Below are 15,863 nucleotides of genomic sequence, written 5' to 3'. Positions count from 1 at the left end.
TGCCACTTACACAGGCACAAATACAAGTCCTAAAGGTAAAAGGAAAAATCTGCCACCAATGACTGACATTACCTGGAAGTGGCACTACGTTGTCCAAGAGGACCTCTGCTCCTTGGAAAGGTAGTGTTACAAAGTCAGACCTTTAAAAAAAAATAAAAAAGCAAGGTGAGAGATTGCCAGAAAACAAGAACTCAACCAATAAACTATCACAGCTTGTTAGGGGCAGCAACAGAGGTGTGTGGCTTGAGGACTTGAGTGCTGAACAGGTTGAAAAGCTAAGGGCCGCCTTCTCTGTGTATCACACCTTCATCCCCATTTTTACAGGACAACTTTTCCCTCTCCTTAATGATGGGAAGGGACAGGCACCCGCTATCTGCCATTTCTGAGGGCAGTTCTTGGGCCGCTCACCTGATCTGCCTGAGTGTGTCAATCTTGACTCTCTCGTATCCACCATAGTCCACGTATCTGATCTCCACTTCAGTGGTGTCTTTGAAGTAGCCAATTACTTGCGCTCGCCACCAGGCCCCTTCCATGCCTGGCGCAGCACAAACAACGCCAACTGCAAAGCACAAGAGTTGGAAAGAAAGGATCAAATGTGAGATCACACACCAGCTTTTCTTTTTTTATAGAGAATAAACTATATTAGGGTTTATAAAAAGAACTACAAGGCTTAATATCAGATATCTTTTTTTAATCCAAACTAAGACATTAATGACATGACCCGGAAGCTGTACGCCGGCTCTCTTGGCCAATAAAGCGAGATGAGCGCCGCAACCCCAGAGTCGGCCACGACTGGACCTAATGGTCAGGGGTCCCTTTACCTTTTCCTTAAGACATTAATCTAAATAAGATATAAACAGAAGGGGGGGAGGAGAAAGAAATAACAAAACAGGATATAGAAAAGGTATTAAAAGGGAGAGAAAGAAAAGTAAGAGTTCAGAAACTAAAGAACTTCCAATTCTTCATTTGTCCACTATATATAAACAATATTCACTTCAACCACTCCAATATAACACCCAAAAACACCACTCTCTATAAACAAGCATTATCTTTGATAATGGCATCTAAGTGTCATTATTTCTCTTTTTCATGCAAAAAGTCTTTGAGAGTTTCCAACTTCCTGTTCAGTGCAAAAGCCTCATCATGTTCCCCAGCAATCACTCACCCACTTTGAACCTTTACAGTTTAAGCACTCAAAGATAAGGTTGCTGTTACTCTCTTTTAGGAGCAAACCAAAAACTGGGAGAATGACTCTCATGCTATTCGGTGCTAAAGGTAGAATCTAAAGTAAAGACTGAAATTAACTTGGCACCTTAGCCATTGGTTTGACTTTCTCCTACGTTTGCATCACCTGAAGAGACAGCCTGAATGCACTTCTGACAGCACTGGCACTTTAATAATAAAACCACTATCATTTCTTCATTCAATCATAGGCCATAAGTGGCAGGTTTATCTCTGAGTGGCTGGTGACTATATTATAGAGAACTGACTTGACTTGTTTGTGATCCAAAATGCTGCTCAGTTCACCTGAAATGGCTTCTAGAACTCTGGGAAGGGCCTTAGCTCAGGGTGTAGAGCAAGTTTTCCCAAACTTGAGTATCCAGCTGTTTTTGGACAACAACTCCCATCATCCCTAGCTAGTAAGACCAATGGTCAGGCATGATGGGAACTGTAGTCCAAAAACATCTGGAGACCCAAGTTTGGGAAACATCAGTGTAGAGCATGTGCTTTGCATGCAGAACGTCCCAGAGTCAATCCCTAGCATCTCCCATGTAGGGCTGGAAGAGACTTCTGCCTGAAACCCTGGAGAGCTGCTGCTTATCAACATAGAGCTAAATAGACCACAGGTCTGATTCTATAAGATAACTTTCTGAATTGGATCAGATTATTATGTGTGTGTTGTATATTTTGTTGGTGAAAACCTCGTGTATAGCAATATAGAAAGGTGGTATACCAAATAAAAGGAAAATTAAATGAAATATATAAAGCAGCTTCTTATGGCTGTAATTTCAGTTAAGAAAGAAAGAAAGAAAGAAAGAAAGAAAGAAAGAAAGAGACTTCTGTTTGCTCCCTTGGCACCCTGCTCCTCTGACATCAGAGCAGCTCAACTAACAGAACTGAGTCAGGACAGAGAGATTAGAATAGAGAAATTTAGCAAGCTGGGCTGTGGCAAGGAACATTTTAGGCATTTCCCAGCCTAAGGACTGTTAATTGTTTGTTCGGTATATGCAACACCGGCAGCAGCCTGGAGGAACTAAACTTGAGTTGCTTTAGTTGGCAAGCTTAACAGCCAAAATGAGGAATTAAGATGGAAAGAAAACAAGAGGCAAGTGGGAGCATTTTGAAGAATATTTAAAGAAGAGTGGTCTTAAGGTTAACTGGCAAGTGGGATAAGCCTATGGGCAGCAGCAGACAAGACAAAGACAAGGAAAACAATAAACGGAGAAAATAAAAGGAGATGTAGCATATTAAGAATATGAAATAGGATAAATGGAAGGTAAGTCGCGAAGTGTAAGACTAAGGTATGATTTGTATAGATGTAATATGGAAAATGAATATAAATAAATAATAATAAAACAAACTTGGGTGCTTTTTTAAATTCTGCAAGACACAGGGGAGAGCAATGTTGTGCTGATCAAAGGCCTGGGAAACTACATGGGAAGAGCTGTGTTTGCTGGATCCCTTTCCACATCCAACGCAAGCGGCTTGTGCTAAGAGCCAGCGACGGTGGAAGTCAGGCAGATTCTACCAAAGGCGTCCCAGAGACATCGAAAGGAGAAGCACTCACCCTCCACCGGTGTCGGCATGGTAGGAATACCTGGCTGGGAATAGCACAGGTACATCTGTTGGTCTAGACTACGGAGGACATGGTAAGTGGGGTGCGTGTGCTGCTGCACAAACAAGTGTCCCGCGTTGATTTGGTTGACCACGATCACTTCCACCGTTACCCCATCTGGAAGCATGAGCTGTCAGAGAGAGAACATGTTTTCCCACTCAGTTAACATCTTGGATTATTGCAAAGAGCACCGCCCCTGAAGATGGCTAGGGAACATCAGTTGCTCCACAATGCAGCCACCATGTTAATGGCTGGCTTTCCCACTTAGGTCTCACGTAAAACCCCATTTTAAAACAGCGGCGCTGGTTGCCCATTCATTCCCAAACCCAATTCAATGTGTTCACGTTAGTGTTTAAATCCCTAAATGACTCAGGCCCCCAATATCAGAAAGACTGCCCCCGTTCCTACAGACCCTCTAAGGTGCTGAGATCGGCAAAGGGAACCCTCATGATAGCCCCTCCATCCTCAGAGGTTCTGTGTGTTTGTGTGTGTGGCCAGGGAGAGGGCCACAGGTCCCCCATTCCTCCCCTAGGGGGCAAATATCTTCCACTCCTGCCCTTCAAACGCAAACCAAACATAATTTTTTTTAAAAAACCCCACACAACTGTACAGATCTACCCACACCTACACAAAGCCTGTTATATATGCAGGGCACACATTACACATTTTGAGAACCTCGGAGCAGTGGTGTGTGGTCAGTGGGCATGGGGCACCAGGCTATTCCCCTAAATGTTCCTCGTAAATCAGAGCACTGAAGTATTAAAGGTCTGGCGTCTCCTTCCCTTCTGCCCAGCTTAGGGAGGCACAATGCTTGTGCACATGACATCGCCCTCACAAGCTGGCACCTCTGGCCCTAATTGTTCCACTACAAAAAAGATTCACTGCACGCCACTGCCCAGGAGTCTTAACTACAGAGACCTGCCGAAAAGGGGCCCACATGATACTGCAGCCCACCTACCAGTTGACCAACAGCTGGTGTCTCATGCAGCTCTTTAAGGGATTTTCCACCTTTCCGCAGGGCCTGCAAGACGGAGCTGTTCCGCCAGGCCTTTGAGCAGGATGCAGTTTGACTTACTTTTCTTTGTATAAAACAAGCCCAGAGGCGGCCCCCAACCTGCTCACAGGTCTTTGTATGATCAGTGGAAACAGTTGGCCCCAGCAAGTATTAACCACTCTCAATTCCAACCTGATAATTGCCACCTGCCCAGATTTTAACTTGTCTGAATTAATTTTAAGATGTATTTTAATTAATTGATGTCAGTTTTATGCATATTGTGTTGTTTTTATGATGTTAGCCACTCTGAGCCCGGCCTCGGCCAGGGAGGGCGGGATACAAATAAAAATGTATTATTTATTAATTATTATTATTATTATTATTAAGGTGTCCCAAAGATATCCCACAGACCCTGCGCTTACCCAGGAGGTCATGGGGAGAGAATGCACTGGCAGCGGGGGAGGTGGTGGCGCATAGATATTGGTGAGGCTCAGGTCCTTGAACTTCTTGCCAATCAGGCTCAGGGCTTTGTCGACGTTTTGCTGAGAGCCTTTTTGGGGGCGGGTGGGGGTGAAGGAGAGAAAAAGAGGCAGATGCTTAGGAGGTTTCCAGAGACAAAGCAGGAGATCAAACTTGTCTGCATCTCTGTGAGGCAGGGTGGTTAACTGTGCTCGCCACAACAAGAGTGACTTGTTCAAGGCTGCACAGATAACAGGAGAACAGCTTCTGCCAGGCTAGGTGGACCAACCATGTGACATGTAAGGGTGTAAGAGGAGTCCTGATGCGTTGGGCCAAAGGCCCACCTAGCTCAGCACTCTGTCCTCACAATTGTCCGGGGAAGGGCCATAGGTCAGTGGTAGAGCTCTATGACACTGGAGTTAACTGCTTATTAGCAAGGAAAGGGTCCCTGGTAGGTCTTACCCCCCAGGACCAGTCAACGAGACTAAAGGTCCCTGCCTCCCCACAGCTGTCTATGTCTCCTCCTCTCCAGGGTTTTTTCCAACGACCCAAGACTGCACCTGCATGCTTGTCTTTCCTCCTCCCGCTTCATGCCTCTTCTGGTTCTGGGAGACCAGGTGGAAAGGGAGCTCGTAGCAGCAGGACGGGGAGACACCCGTGACTCTTCAGCAGCCTGACTCATCTCTGCCTCTTGGCCTCCTCATCCCACTCACCAGCTTCAGCTTCTGCCTCTTGACTTCTCTCTGTCACCAACTCTCCTCGCTCACTGAGCCCTGGTACCTCTTTAGCTTCCGACACCTCCTCCTCCCAGTCTTCTCCCTCTGACCACTCATTGTTGTCCCACCACCACTGCCTGAGTCCTGAACCTTCTTCCCTTGGGAGTTCCCCAGCTGGTTCCTCCCACCATTCCTCTGCATCCAACCAGGCAATGACACCTGGGAGGAAATCCTTGTCTGAAATCCTAAAGAGCAATTGCTAGTCAGTGTAGACCATGCACCCCCAAACTCGGCCCTCCAGCTGTTTTGGGACTACAACTCCCATCATCCCTGACCACTGGTCCTGTTAGCTAGGGATGATGGGAGTTGTAGTCCCAAAACAGCTGGAGGGCCGAGATTGGGGATGCCTGGTGTAGACAATGCTGAGCTAGGTGGACCAATGATCCACAAAGCAGCTTTCTATGTTCCTAGCTGTCCTCAAGGGAAGCCCCACAAGCAGAACCTGAGCACAGCAGCCCTCTCCGCACCTGGGATTCCCTCCACAACTGGTGTGCAGAGGCATACTGCCTCCAACAGGGGACCCATGGAAAGGCAGCTCCCTCTTGGTTAGACACCCCACTAGAGACCCAGCCAAACCACTCATTCGGCCATCTGCCATCCCACCCACTCACCTTCTATATGGCAGATCTGGAAGTCCTGGGTGTAAGGTAGTGTGGAAATGTAGATTTTGGCACCGGACGTTTGTTTCAAGAAGCTCACGTACCGCCCCTGCTTCCCAATCAGCCGTCCGACTAAATGCTGCAGGGAACAAAAACAGCATGAAGGAACGTTCTGCGCACAGAATCCAACTGAAGTCGGTGGGTCCTTGGCTGAACATTATGAAAACCTTCTTGAAGTGAACAGCAGCTGACGCGGTGGGCCCTGTTTGGGGTCTCCCTCACTGGGGGTCTCCAAGCAGAGGTTGGAGCGCCACCTGTCAGGCTGAAGCTCCATCTCAAAAGAGTTTGAGGAAGAATCATAGCTCAGCAGACAGAGCATCCGCTTTTCTGGTCCCAGGTCCATTCTCCTGCATCTCCAGGGAGGGCTGGGAAAGGCTCCCTTCAGGAAGCTTGGGAGAGCTGCTGCCAAGCACGTGTCAACAACGCTGAGCTAGAACAGATCAGATCAGATCAGATCCCTTCTGAGTTCTGAAGTCAGGAGAAATGACTAGCTGGGAGGCTCTGTGCCAAGGGAGGCTCACTTTTTCATCCTCTTTTTTATTATTTTGACAAGCATTTGGTCTCTCAAGTTGCTTATGGTGTTTATGCTCTTTATGCTTAGCTCCATGCACCATCTTCTTACAACAAGTCAGCTACTCTTCCAAGCTTCTACACTAGCCAGGCCACTCCCCTCCAGGATGAGCTTCTTCAGGCTGCAGTGAGACACCCAAAGAAGCCCCTCACCACCACCCATCTCCTTCTCTGTCTTTTTAAACGCCTTGAGCAAAACTGTCTCCAGGAATTCTCCTCCAACCTGCTCTCTTATGGGCCCTGAAAGCTCCCCCAAAATCCCAGTTGCTTGTACAAACACCTCCATGTCTAAACACGCGTGCTCATCCACAAGTCCTCAGGGAGAGAGGATTAATATGAAGATGTATTCAACAATTCCTGCTTGGCACATCTTATATGTTTCCGTTACGTCTGAACAATTCTGCATTGATACAGCCATGTGTAAATATAGTCAACACACTTTCAGGTGTGAAGCAAAACTTTGGTTAGGCCAGATTCCACCAGAAACGTGGGGCATTACCTTTGGTACCTCTATCTCCCAGATAACAAGCTCTGTCTTATTAGAATCTGCTCCGGTCTTCGAATTCTGGCAGCTGTCCTTATTTCTGAGGGCACAGCCAATGTCCACTGAATCCATGCTATTTACATCCGAACCTACAAAGAGAGATAAGTTCCGCAGCTCTGAGGCACGTTACAGAATCTTATACATAAATAAATAAGTTTGAAATATGAGGAAGTATTAAGAGCCGGGGCGAAACCACACACCTAGCAGGAGTTCTGAAACAGGATCCTCCTTATTCTACAAAGCAGGGTGAGGGAAAGGGGGTCTTTCCATTCATGGCACACCATACATTTAAAGCACCTCTCCCCTCTACAACACACACACACACACACACACACACACACACAGACACACACACACACTATGGGAATTGTCTCCTTGTGTTGTATGCAGACAAGGCCTACTCAGAATAGACCCAATGAAATTTATGGGCCTAGGTTAGCCATGTCCATTAATTTCAATGGGTCTACTCTTGAGTGGGGCTAGCACTGGATACAACCCTCTGCAAGAGGTAAGCTACAGCTCCCAGGATTCTTTGCAGGGGGTGGAATGTGCTTTAAATGTATAGCTTATGTATAGCCTGCGTCTTCCCACATGCATGCTCCTGAAAGTGAATGTTCAAGAACCCATGCATGCTCCTGAAAGTGAATGAGCCAGGGTGTTCATTGCCTTCAACAAACACAGCCATCAATACAGCATTAAACACTAGAAACCAAGGCTGAAATTCTACACACATTTAGGTAATGTGACCCTACTGCCTTCCTGATGCTTGTGAACTACAAATCCCATCAGCTGGGGCTGATGGGAGTTCGGTGGCCAACAATAGATAGAAGAAAGCTGCAGGCTAGCTGCCCCTTGTGTCTAAGAGAAAGGCAATATTGTGAGAGGTTTGCGTTGGTTCACACAAAAAAAAAACTCCTCTAAAGTCATCTTGAGTTTAAGGACTGTTCACGCTAACCCACCTTGATAATTCTAGTAAATCTAACATACACACATGCTTTACAGCAGAGTGAACAAGTTCTGCGGGGCCTCCTGAGCTGCCAGTTCTGTCTATAAATATAAATAAACACCATTCAGCAAAAGGGGACCTTTTAAGAATATATCTGGGTCCAGACCTCTACAAAAGATCTTGCAGGTGAGGGGAGATGGAACACCTAACAATATGTTATCTTCCTCATCATCAACAACAATAATAAAAACAATTAATTTACATATCGCTTAAAAGCCAAATGGAGCTTCTATGCAGTTTACAAGTACAAAACAAATCACACAGAAAATTAAAAAATAAACCCATGTCATTAAAATATGCTACTGAAAATAATAATAATCAAAACATGCATGGCTACATCATCTGTGCTGGCTTTCTGCCCATTTCCAGGTCCAATTCAAAGTGCTGGTATTAACGTTTCAAAGCCCTGAACAGCTCAGGGCCAGGTTACTTGAAGGATCATATCCCTCCAGATATACCTGCCCAGACTTCAATATCATCTTCAAAGGCCTTTCTTCAGATGCCCATACCAACCTGAGGCATGTAGGCGACTAATGAGGGGTGGGCCTTTTTGGTGGTAGCATCCTGGTTGTGAAGTGCCCTCCCCAGAGAAGCTTAAGAGTGTTTTAACAGTTTTAGAATGCTTTCATTCTGTTTTTAAATTGTGGACATGTTTGCCGTCCTGGGCTCCTTCAGAAGGGATATAGAGTCAACATGCATACATACATCAGGAAAGCACCATGACAGCTCCTCCGACAACACTGGTTCCACTTAAGTTATCGGGCCTAACAATAACAACTGAAAGAGCCAAACTCCATTTTAAAGCCATTTAAGCTGCCTCTACATCTCACAATAGCAAACCTGACACATTCATGACAAGCTGAGAAAAGCAGGACTTTTGGGTGTGCCCCGAATCTGCTGCCAATACATTTCTAGAGTGACCCCAAAATTCTAGCGTTTATGTATTTTGAAGGAGAGAAAGCAAACCCTTACTTTTACACCCAGAGCAGCCCAGTGTAAGATGCTCATAGCTCTCCAAGGAAGCAGGACTCCATTTTATTTACACAACCCTGGAATCTTTTGATGATGGGCAGTTAATGCTGCAAATAAATTTGGTGAAAAAACAAGAAACAGGACACATGCAAGAAAACTGGGACACAGGAATCCTTACCCCCTGAGTTGTCTGCATCCGCTTCTGCCGACCACGGCTGGTCGTGCCTCCGATGGTGGCAGTCTTCCTTCAGCACTCCGTTGCTGTACGGCACTTTGTTCTCTGCTAGCGTAGGGGAGGAGGGAGGCTTTTTGCTGGACGCCAGCTTGTGTTCCGAGTCTTTGAGCGCGGGCATGTTCAGCAAATCCAGGCGCTGCCCCAAAGCGGGAGAGGAGGTGCTTTTCAAGAGGTCCTCCGCACTTGCCCCATCTTCCGAGGTGCAGGCGCTGCAGCCGGAATCTTCTGTCATCGTCTGAGCGTCTTCCAACTCATCCTCGTGGTTTGCGGCTGGGTCGCCGGCAGGCTGCTCAGCGCTTCTGGAGTCCCTGGAGAGGCCGTGGCTTGGGTTTCCCAAGAGGCCGTGCGTCAAGTGGCTTGAGTACATGGTGTGGCGGTTGACGTTCTCTTCCAGCAGGGGAGTCACCTCTACAGCCGCCGCCTTCTCAGCGACACAGCCGTGGCCCTTGCTGCACTCTGCTTGGCCAGCAGCTGCCATGGAGATCTTCTCAACCCGGCTGGCCATCTGAGAGATCCTATCCGACATGTCGCTGACCGACCCAGAAAGCACTTCCTCGGTGGCTGCCTGGATGACGTTGGAAATTATATGTATGGCAACCTGCTCAATCTTCTGGACTTCTTCTTTGTCTAAGCTGATGCCTCCCACCCTCGCTTTCTCCAAACTCCCCTTACAGCCAACATCTCCAAATCCATGGCGCTTCAACGTACTACCAGCGTTCGAACTGGACGTCTCTTCTTTCTGGGCCAATTCTGCGCTAGCAGGTTTGACGCATTTAGCCTCCGCTTCCATCTCTGTGGCCGCCGCACCGGCGCAGCCCCCACCAATCTCTTCCTTTCCAGCGGCATCCACAGAGGGTTGAGAAACCGCATCATCTGCCACTTGGGAGCATGGGGCGGCCAGAGAACCCGCATCTGAGGAGGTGGCTGCTACAGAACAGAGGCCTTCTTTCAAAGGCTTCTCTGGTGCATCATCCTGGACCACCTCCTCCAAACCGCTATCCCCAGACTTCTCTAAACTAGAAGACTTCTCTAGCAGAGCTGCTGCCGTCGAGACTGGTGATGGCACCCGGTCTGCCACTCGAGTGGCTGCCAGTGGCCTCTCGATAGAAGCTTCACCAGCACAGGTACCGTCAGCTATCTGAGCGCCCGGAAGGGAAGGCTCCTGTGCGGGGGATCTAGGTACATCTCGGCACCCCATCACTTCCAGTTTTTCACTGTCGTCCTGAACCCTGTTGGATTCAATGGTTGGTTTTGCCGTGACAGGCCGGTCTCTTGGGGGGTCCCAGCGCCGAGCACCACTTTCCAAAGGGGCCTGCAGGCTTGCCGAAGACTCGACGGTAAAGGCTGGTTCAGCAGGCTGCTTGGCTTCTGGGGGCAGGGGCGGCTGGCTGTTCAACGGCACCCCTTCTCTAGCGGAAGGCTCTTTCTTGGGGGAGCCTATCCTGTGTTCTTCTATGTTGCCCAAGTCTCGCCTGTCGTGATTGCTCGCACGCTCCTTTTTGCGTGAAGAAAACCACCACCACCCGATGAGCGCCAGCACTCCAGGGATGGCAAAGGGCAGCAAGGTGCGGAAGCGGAGCGCCATTTTGCAGATCCTCGGCGATTACACCTAGAGACAAAAAGAAACAAAAACACAGAGCATCACGTTAAAGGCTTCAGTTTTCCTCGCACTGTTCTGAGAACATCTAAGCCAGCTGGCATGCTCCAGCGTTCCTTGACCGCCATCGCTGACTATTGGCCACTCTGGCTAGAGATGATGGGAAGGACAACATCCAGGGAGTGCCAAGTTGGCAAAGGATTAGCTTTGGCAACATTAACAACTGAGCGGCTGAGCTTGCCCAGCATTCACCAAAACGCCACCAAAACCTTGTGGCCTTGCCATTATGAGAGGCTGTGTAGCCAGGATCACACCAACAGTGCTCAGAAACACTCAAGACTAGCCTGCAATCAGGCATCCAAGCCGCAGAAGCTCAGAAGTCTAGTTTCTCCATCTTGAATAGCTCAAGATTTTTTTTTTTTAAGTTTCTAGTCCTCAAGGGCTACGAAAACACCCTTGGAAAGGGGGGGGCGATGTCTGCTAACATTTCAGAGGTACCTGAATGGACTACAACTCCCATCAGCCCCAGCTAGTGTGGCCAAAGGCCAGAGATGTTGGGAATTGTAGTCCAACGGCTTCTGGAGGGCACCGCTGTATTAAGGAACCCTCTGCCTCCCCACATAACTGAGCCCTGCTGAATGCTTGGACTACTACTTTCAAATCAAAGACAACATGCATCCCCACCTTTGACCATGAAATATGCACCATCAACATATGCAAGCAGAGGAAATCACCCACCAGAAGAAAATCTGTGCTGCAAACACCTGGTTCGATATACTGTGCTGGTCACCTTTCCATAATCTTCCTTCTCAAGTGCCCCCCATGCTCTGCCCAGTAGCCCCTGATATTCATTTTGACCTCAAGATCATAAAGATCACATGATGATTATTCGCTTTTGGTTTACAGGAGCAAAAATGTTTATAGTTGCAGATAAGGATCTCAAATACAGCAACATGCATCAGAGATGTTCGTCATAGATCCACAACAGAACAGAACAGAACAACAACAACACACACACACAGTGCTTTTTGTTGCACTGAATGTTGTACAACAAACTGTACGGCACAAGAAAGGCTGAACAACTGGGGATGTGGTCTATCTGTTGTGCAGCAGCTGCCATCTAAAATAAATTTGGAAATCCCTGCCTTCATGAGAATCAGGGCTAAGTCCTACTCAGAGGAGACTCAATGGAATTAATGGACCCAATTTACTCATGCCCATTAATTTCAGTGGATCTACCCCTAACAGGAATATTCTACAGTCAAGATAAGTGACAAAAATTGAGGTTCACATTGTATTCTGCCCAACCTGTTACTTGAGCAAGAGCTCCCCTCGAGTTATAAAAAGACAAGGCTGGCATTCCTTTCCTTAACAGAGGAGAATCTGCGGGCCTTGTGGCTGGAATGTCAGGGGTAAACAGCTGCCCATTCAGAGAGCTGCTTGCTGCAGAACACTCTCACAGTTTACATTGGCAGCCAGCAGAGTTTGGGTGTCTCCAAGGGCATGGACTCGTCCTCCCAAGGTTGGAAGTGTAGAACCAGGAATATCAGCTCCAAGGACTAGTTCTCAGAGAAGTGGGGCAAGCCTGTGTCCCGGGCTGTACCCCTCAGACTTGGAGCGGGGAGGCTTACGTGTCAGAACGATCTTCCATACAAACTAAATACACTCTCTGCATGCAAAAAGCCTGCATGTGGGGAAAGAGCCTGACCCGCTCTTTTTCTGCATGCAGAGGACGAGGTCTTTGTTGCTCTATGGAAGAGCCCTCCCCAACCCAAAGGTCTGGAGGGGTACAGCACAGACACAGGCTTGCTCCACTTCACTGAGAACTAGGCTATGATGACAAGGTGCTTATGGAGTTTTCTAAAAAGATTCTCTCTCTCTCATGCAGAGGAAAATCTGCAGGGATTTCTTCTACTGCCATTTAATGATGATGGCATCTTGAGGGCTCTCCAAGGGGAACCCAGGACACTTTCCAGAAGTAAGAAAGCAGAAGGTAAGCTGAGTGAGAGACATTTGAAGCATGTTAGGAGGGCGAGGGAAGAAGGCTGCATTGAGACAAAGCAGGTGCGAAGTCCTGATCTGAGCTGCTGGAGGAACAATCTGGGCTTTAAAAAAAAAATTTAAAATTGCTTGTAACATTCCAGTTTCATTATTATTATTATTATTATTATTATTATTATTATTATTATTATTATTAAGCCATGAGGATTGGTGATTCCCAAGAAACAAGAGCCTCTCATTTGTGAATCATCCACCAAAGTTGGGCTTTTCCCAGCAATTTTGTCAGGACTCAGGTTCTCAGAAGCCAAAGGCAGGCTCTCCCCTTATGTGTGATGAAGCATTCAAGAGCAAAGCAACCCACTTACCCATCCCCCTTTGGAGATGCTGGGAATAAAACGGAGCAACCAAAAGAAGAAGAGCTAAAGCAGCTTTAAGTTTATAAACCATCTGCGGCTGAAGGCTTGGGAGCGCATCACAGCGCATGAACATGAAAGGAGCCCAGCAGGATCAGGCAGACGTCCTTCTAGTTCATCATCAGTTCTCTCCCACAGGTCAGCCAGATATAACAGAATCATAGCATTGTAGAGCTGGAAGGGACCACGAGGGTCATCTAGTCCAACCCCCTGCAATGCAGGAATGATTTGCCCTAAGTGGGGCTTGAACCCACGAACCTGAGATTAAGAGAGCCTCGTGCTCTACCAACTGAGCTATCTCATGCCTCCAGGAAGCACACGACAAGTGAAGAAGATAGACAACAGCCCTCTCCCATTGCTGTCCCCCCCCCCCATCTTCTGAGTTTCGGAGATATTCTGGCACTGAACATGGAGGTTCCATTAATCACGATGGCCAGCAGCATGAAACAGATCTCTAATAATAAAAGATGTGGCACCAATAACATTTGATTCTGCAAAGCGTAGATTTGCATTCAGGACTGCAAGAGGACAGAAAAGGCAGCAGCTGTTCAAAAATTAAAAGAGTGCCAAGACATTTAGGACAGGGGTGGGGAAGCACTTGCTCTCCAGATGCTGCTAGAACCACAACTCCCATGCTGGCCGGGGCTGACGGAGTCCAACAAAATCTGAAGGGTCACAGATTCATCAACCCTGCTCTTACGAAAACTTACACTGCATATGCTCTGTTTCTAATTAAGGGAGGTGGGCAAGGAGACACTCACGACACCTCCCCAGTTCACTATTCAGCCAACTTTCTGGAAACTTCACTAGAAATCACCCACAACAGGACTAGAAACTTGGCATGGGGCAGTGGGGTGGGATTCTATATGCATGCAAAAGGCTGCGATTCCCCAAGAAGTAGCTGTGTTGCCCTGCACCAGCCTCTGCGCTTCCCCTATTGGGCTGCTTCTCTCCCTACCTTCCAGACACCCTTGCTTACAAGGGAATTTAAAATTCCAAGTGTCGGGTATAATTGGCATGCAATGCTATTCAAGAATGCTTTAACAGCATCCTGCATTGCAGAGGGTTGGAATAGTTGACCCTCGGGATCCCTTCCAACTCTATAAAATATTCCTCTCTAAGGCAGCAAATATATCTATCCCTGCATGCAGAAAGCAAGGGTGGAAATGCTTCTTCTAGATACAGATTTACCACCTCAATGAGAACTTGGGGTAGTCCCCTGCTCCCTCCTCCAGTAGGCAATTCCCTTAGGTCTGGTGTTGGGAACATGTGGCTCTCCAGATGTTGCTGAACCATCAGTGCCAGCGAGCATGATGGGAGTTGTAGTTCAGCAACATCTGGCAGGCCACTTGTTCCCCATGCCCACCTGAGGCAATGAGCTGAAATTGCACACTGGGTCAGATTCAGACACACCCTTCTAGCAATATACTCTTCCTGTGATGCCTGCAGCTTCTGCCTGGAAAATTTTTGTGTGTCCGCTAGACATTGAACACCTGGTTCACATCTACTAAATGGGGTTGGGTGGGCACAATAGCACCAGCTCTCTTTGGAAGTTGGTTTTTTCTCCCCCCAATTCCTCCTTTACGTGCTGCAGAATCAATAAGCCCAGCTCTCCTCCAGAACGGACAAACCCTGCAGTAAACGGATCCATATAAGGGTCGAAACGAACTAGTTGTGCAGGGTTTTTAAGGGGCGGACAAGGCAGCTCTGCCTAAGATCTGAGAAGGGAAGAAGTTGGCTGGTGTTCACTTCAGCACACACATACATGGCAAGCTGCTGTGTTGCACATGCTGGCATCGTTCCCAAGCCTGGGATGGGATTCCAGTTTTGTCAGTAGACTCAAGGATTCTGCACTTGGCAAATGCACAAACGCATGGAGCACCCATTTGCTGGTGCTTTATCTCCTGGGGTGAAAGGGTTGAAACCTTCCCTGGATTCAGGTCAGACCCATCCCATCAAAGTGCTTTCAAATTAAAACCCAAACACTAGGAGACAGGAGGCACCAGCGTCGCGTTCTGCAGCCACAACAGTGTCCTTGAGGGCCTCAAAAGCTTCTGAGCTCCGCCTCCCTCAAAACTCGCTGCTCCTTTGGTGGTAACTTCCCCCCCCCCTAAAAATTACACAAAAGGGGAGGAACTTGGGCAAGCAATGCTCTTTCCCTCCTCCTCTTTCAGCTCTATAGGCTTATCAGGGCTCGGAAATTCTATTCATTCTGACTGTCACACAGAACGTGCAGAAATGCAAAATTTGTATGTTTGTGTGCAATCCTTCCCTGTTTTTTTTTGGGGGGGGGAGAACTGATCTGGGGGAAAGGTGAAAGATGTGACCAGAGGGAGCAAGTACCCACAACACTTGCTCCAAAACCCAAATTTGTCCATGAGCCTTTGGCGACCCCTGAGCTAAGGAGATCAGTATCATGAATTTTGCATACACTGTCTGGCTCTCATTCACACAGTCCACAGACAAAAATGATTATCCACACCACCGTTAAGTTTCCAAGGAACTTTGGTAGAAGTTTAAGAGAAAGGGGCTTACGTATTTTCTGGAACTGGGAGGTGAAAATACCCAAGAAACTAGTCCTTGTTGAGCCCGGACAGCTCATAGGCTTTGGAATGGGAGATGAGAGAGGGATGCCTGAAGATTGCATTTGTACCACAAAGTGCCAAGACAACGGTGCAATATTAACAAGCTCGTATTCTTTCCCCTCCCTGGATTAAGGCTATTTGCACTCTGCATTTAATTGCATAAAACACCAAGTTTCTAGTCCTCAGTGGTGAGATGGTAGGTCAAACCGAGATAGC

General features: G+C 47.6%; 1 protein-coding gene and 1 long non-coding RNA gene across 5 annotated transcripts in view; one reads left to right on the top strand and one right to left on the bottom strand.

The window, feature by feature from the left end:
* Positions 1-15,863, top strand: part of LOC310832750 — a 404,622-nt gene that overhangs the window by 268,089 nt on the left and 120,670 nt on the right. The gene's annotated exons all lie outside the window — the stretch shown is intronic.
* AKAP1 (A-kinase anchoring protein 1) overlaps positions 1-15,863 on the bottom strand; it is a 42,718-nt gene that overhangs the window by 5,237 nt on the left and 21,618 nt on the right. For all 4 annotated transcript variants that reach the window (XM_083714457.1, XM_083714454.1, XM_083714455.1 and 1 more), the window contains 7 exons: positions 8,995-10,660; positions 6,794-6,927; positions 5,677-5,803; positions 4,253-4,380; positions 2,789-2,966; positions 409-559; positions 73-140 (listed from right to left, as the gene is read on the bottom strand). In XM_083714457.1, the coding sequence (XP_083570583.1) occupies positions 73-140; positions 409-559; positions 2,789-2,966; positions 4,253-4,380; positions 5,677-5,803; positions 6,794-6,927; positions 8,995-10,636 (2,428 nt within the window). In that variant the 5' untranslated portion in view covers positions 10,637-10,660. The remainder of the gene's footprint in view (positions 1-72; positions 141-408; positions 560-2,788; positions 2,967-4,252; positions 4,381-5,676; positions 5,804-6,793; positions 6,928-8,994; positions 10,661-15,863) is intronic.

The sequence above is a fragment of the Podarcis gaigeae genome, assembly GCF_964106915.1.
Source record: "Podarcis gaigeae genome assembly, chromosome: 15".
NCBI classification, from domain to species: Eukaryota; Metazoa; Chordata; class Lepidosauria; order Squamata; family Lacertidae; genus Podarcis; species Podarcis gaigeae.
Note: the sequence above shows the minus strand (reverse complement) of the source record. Positions and strands in the feature narration are given on the sequence as shown.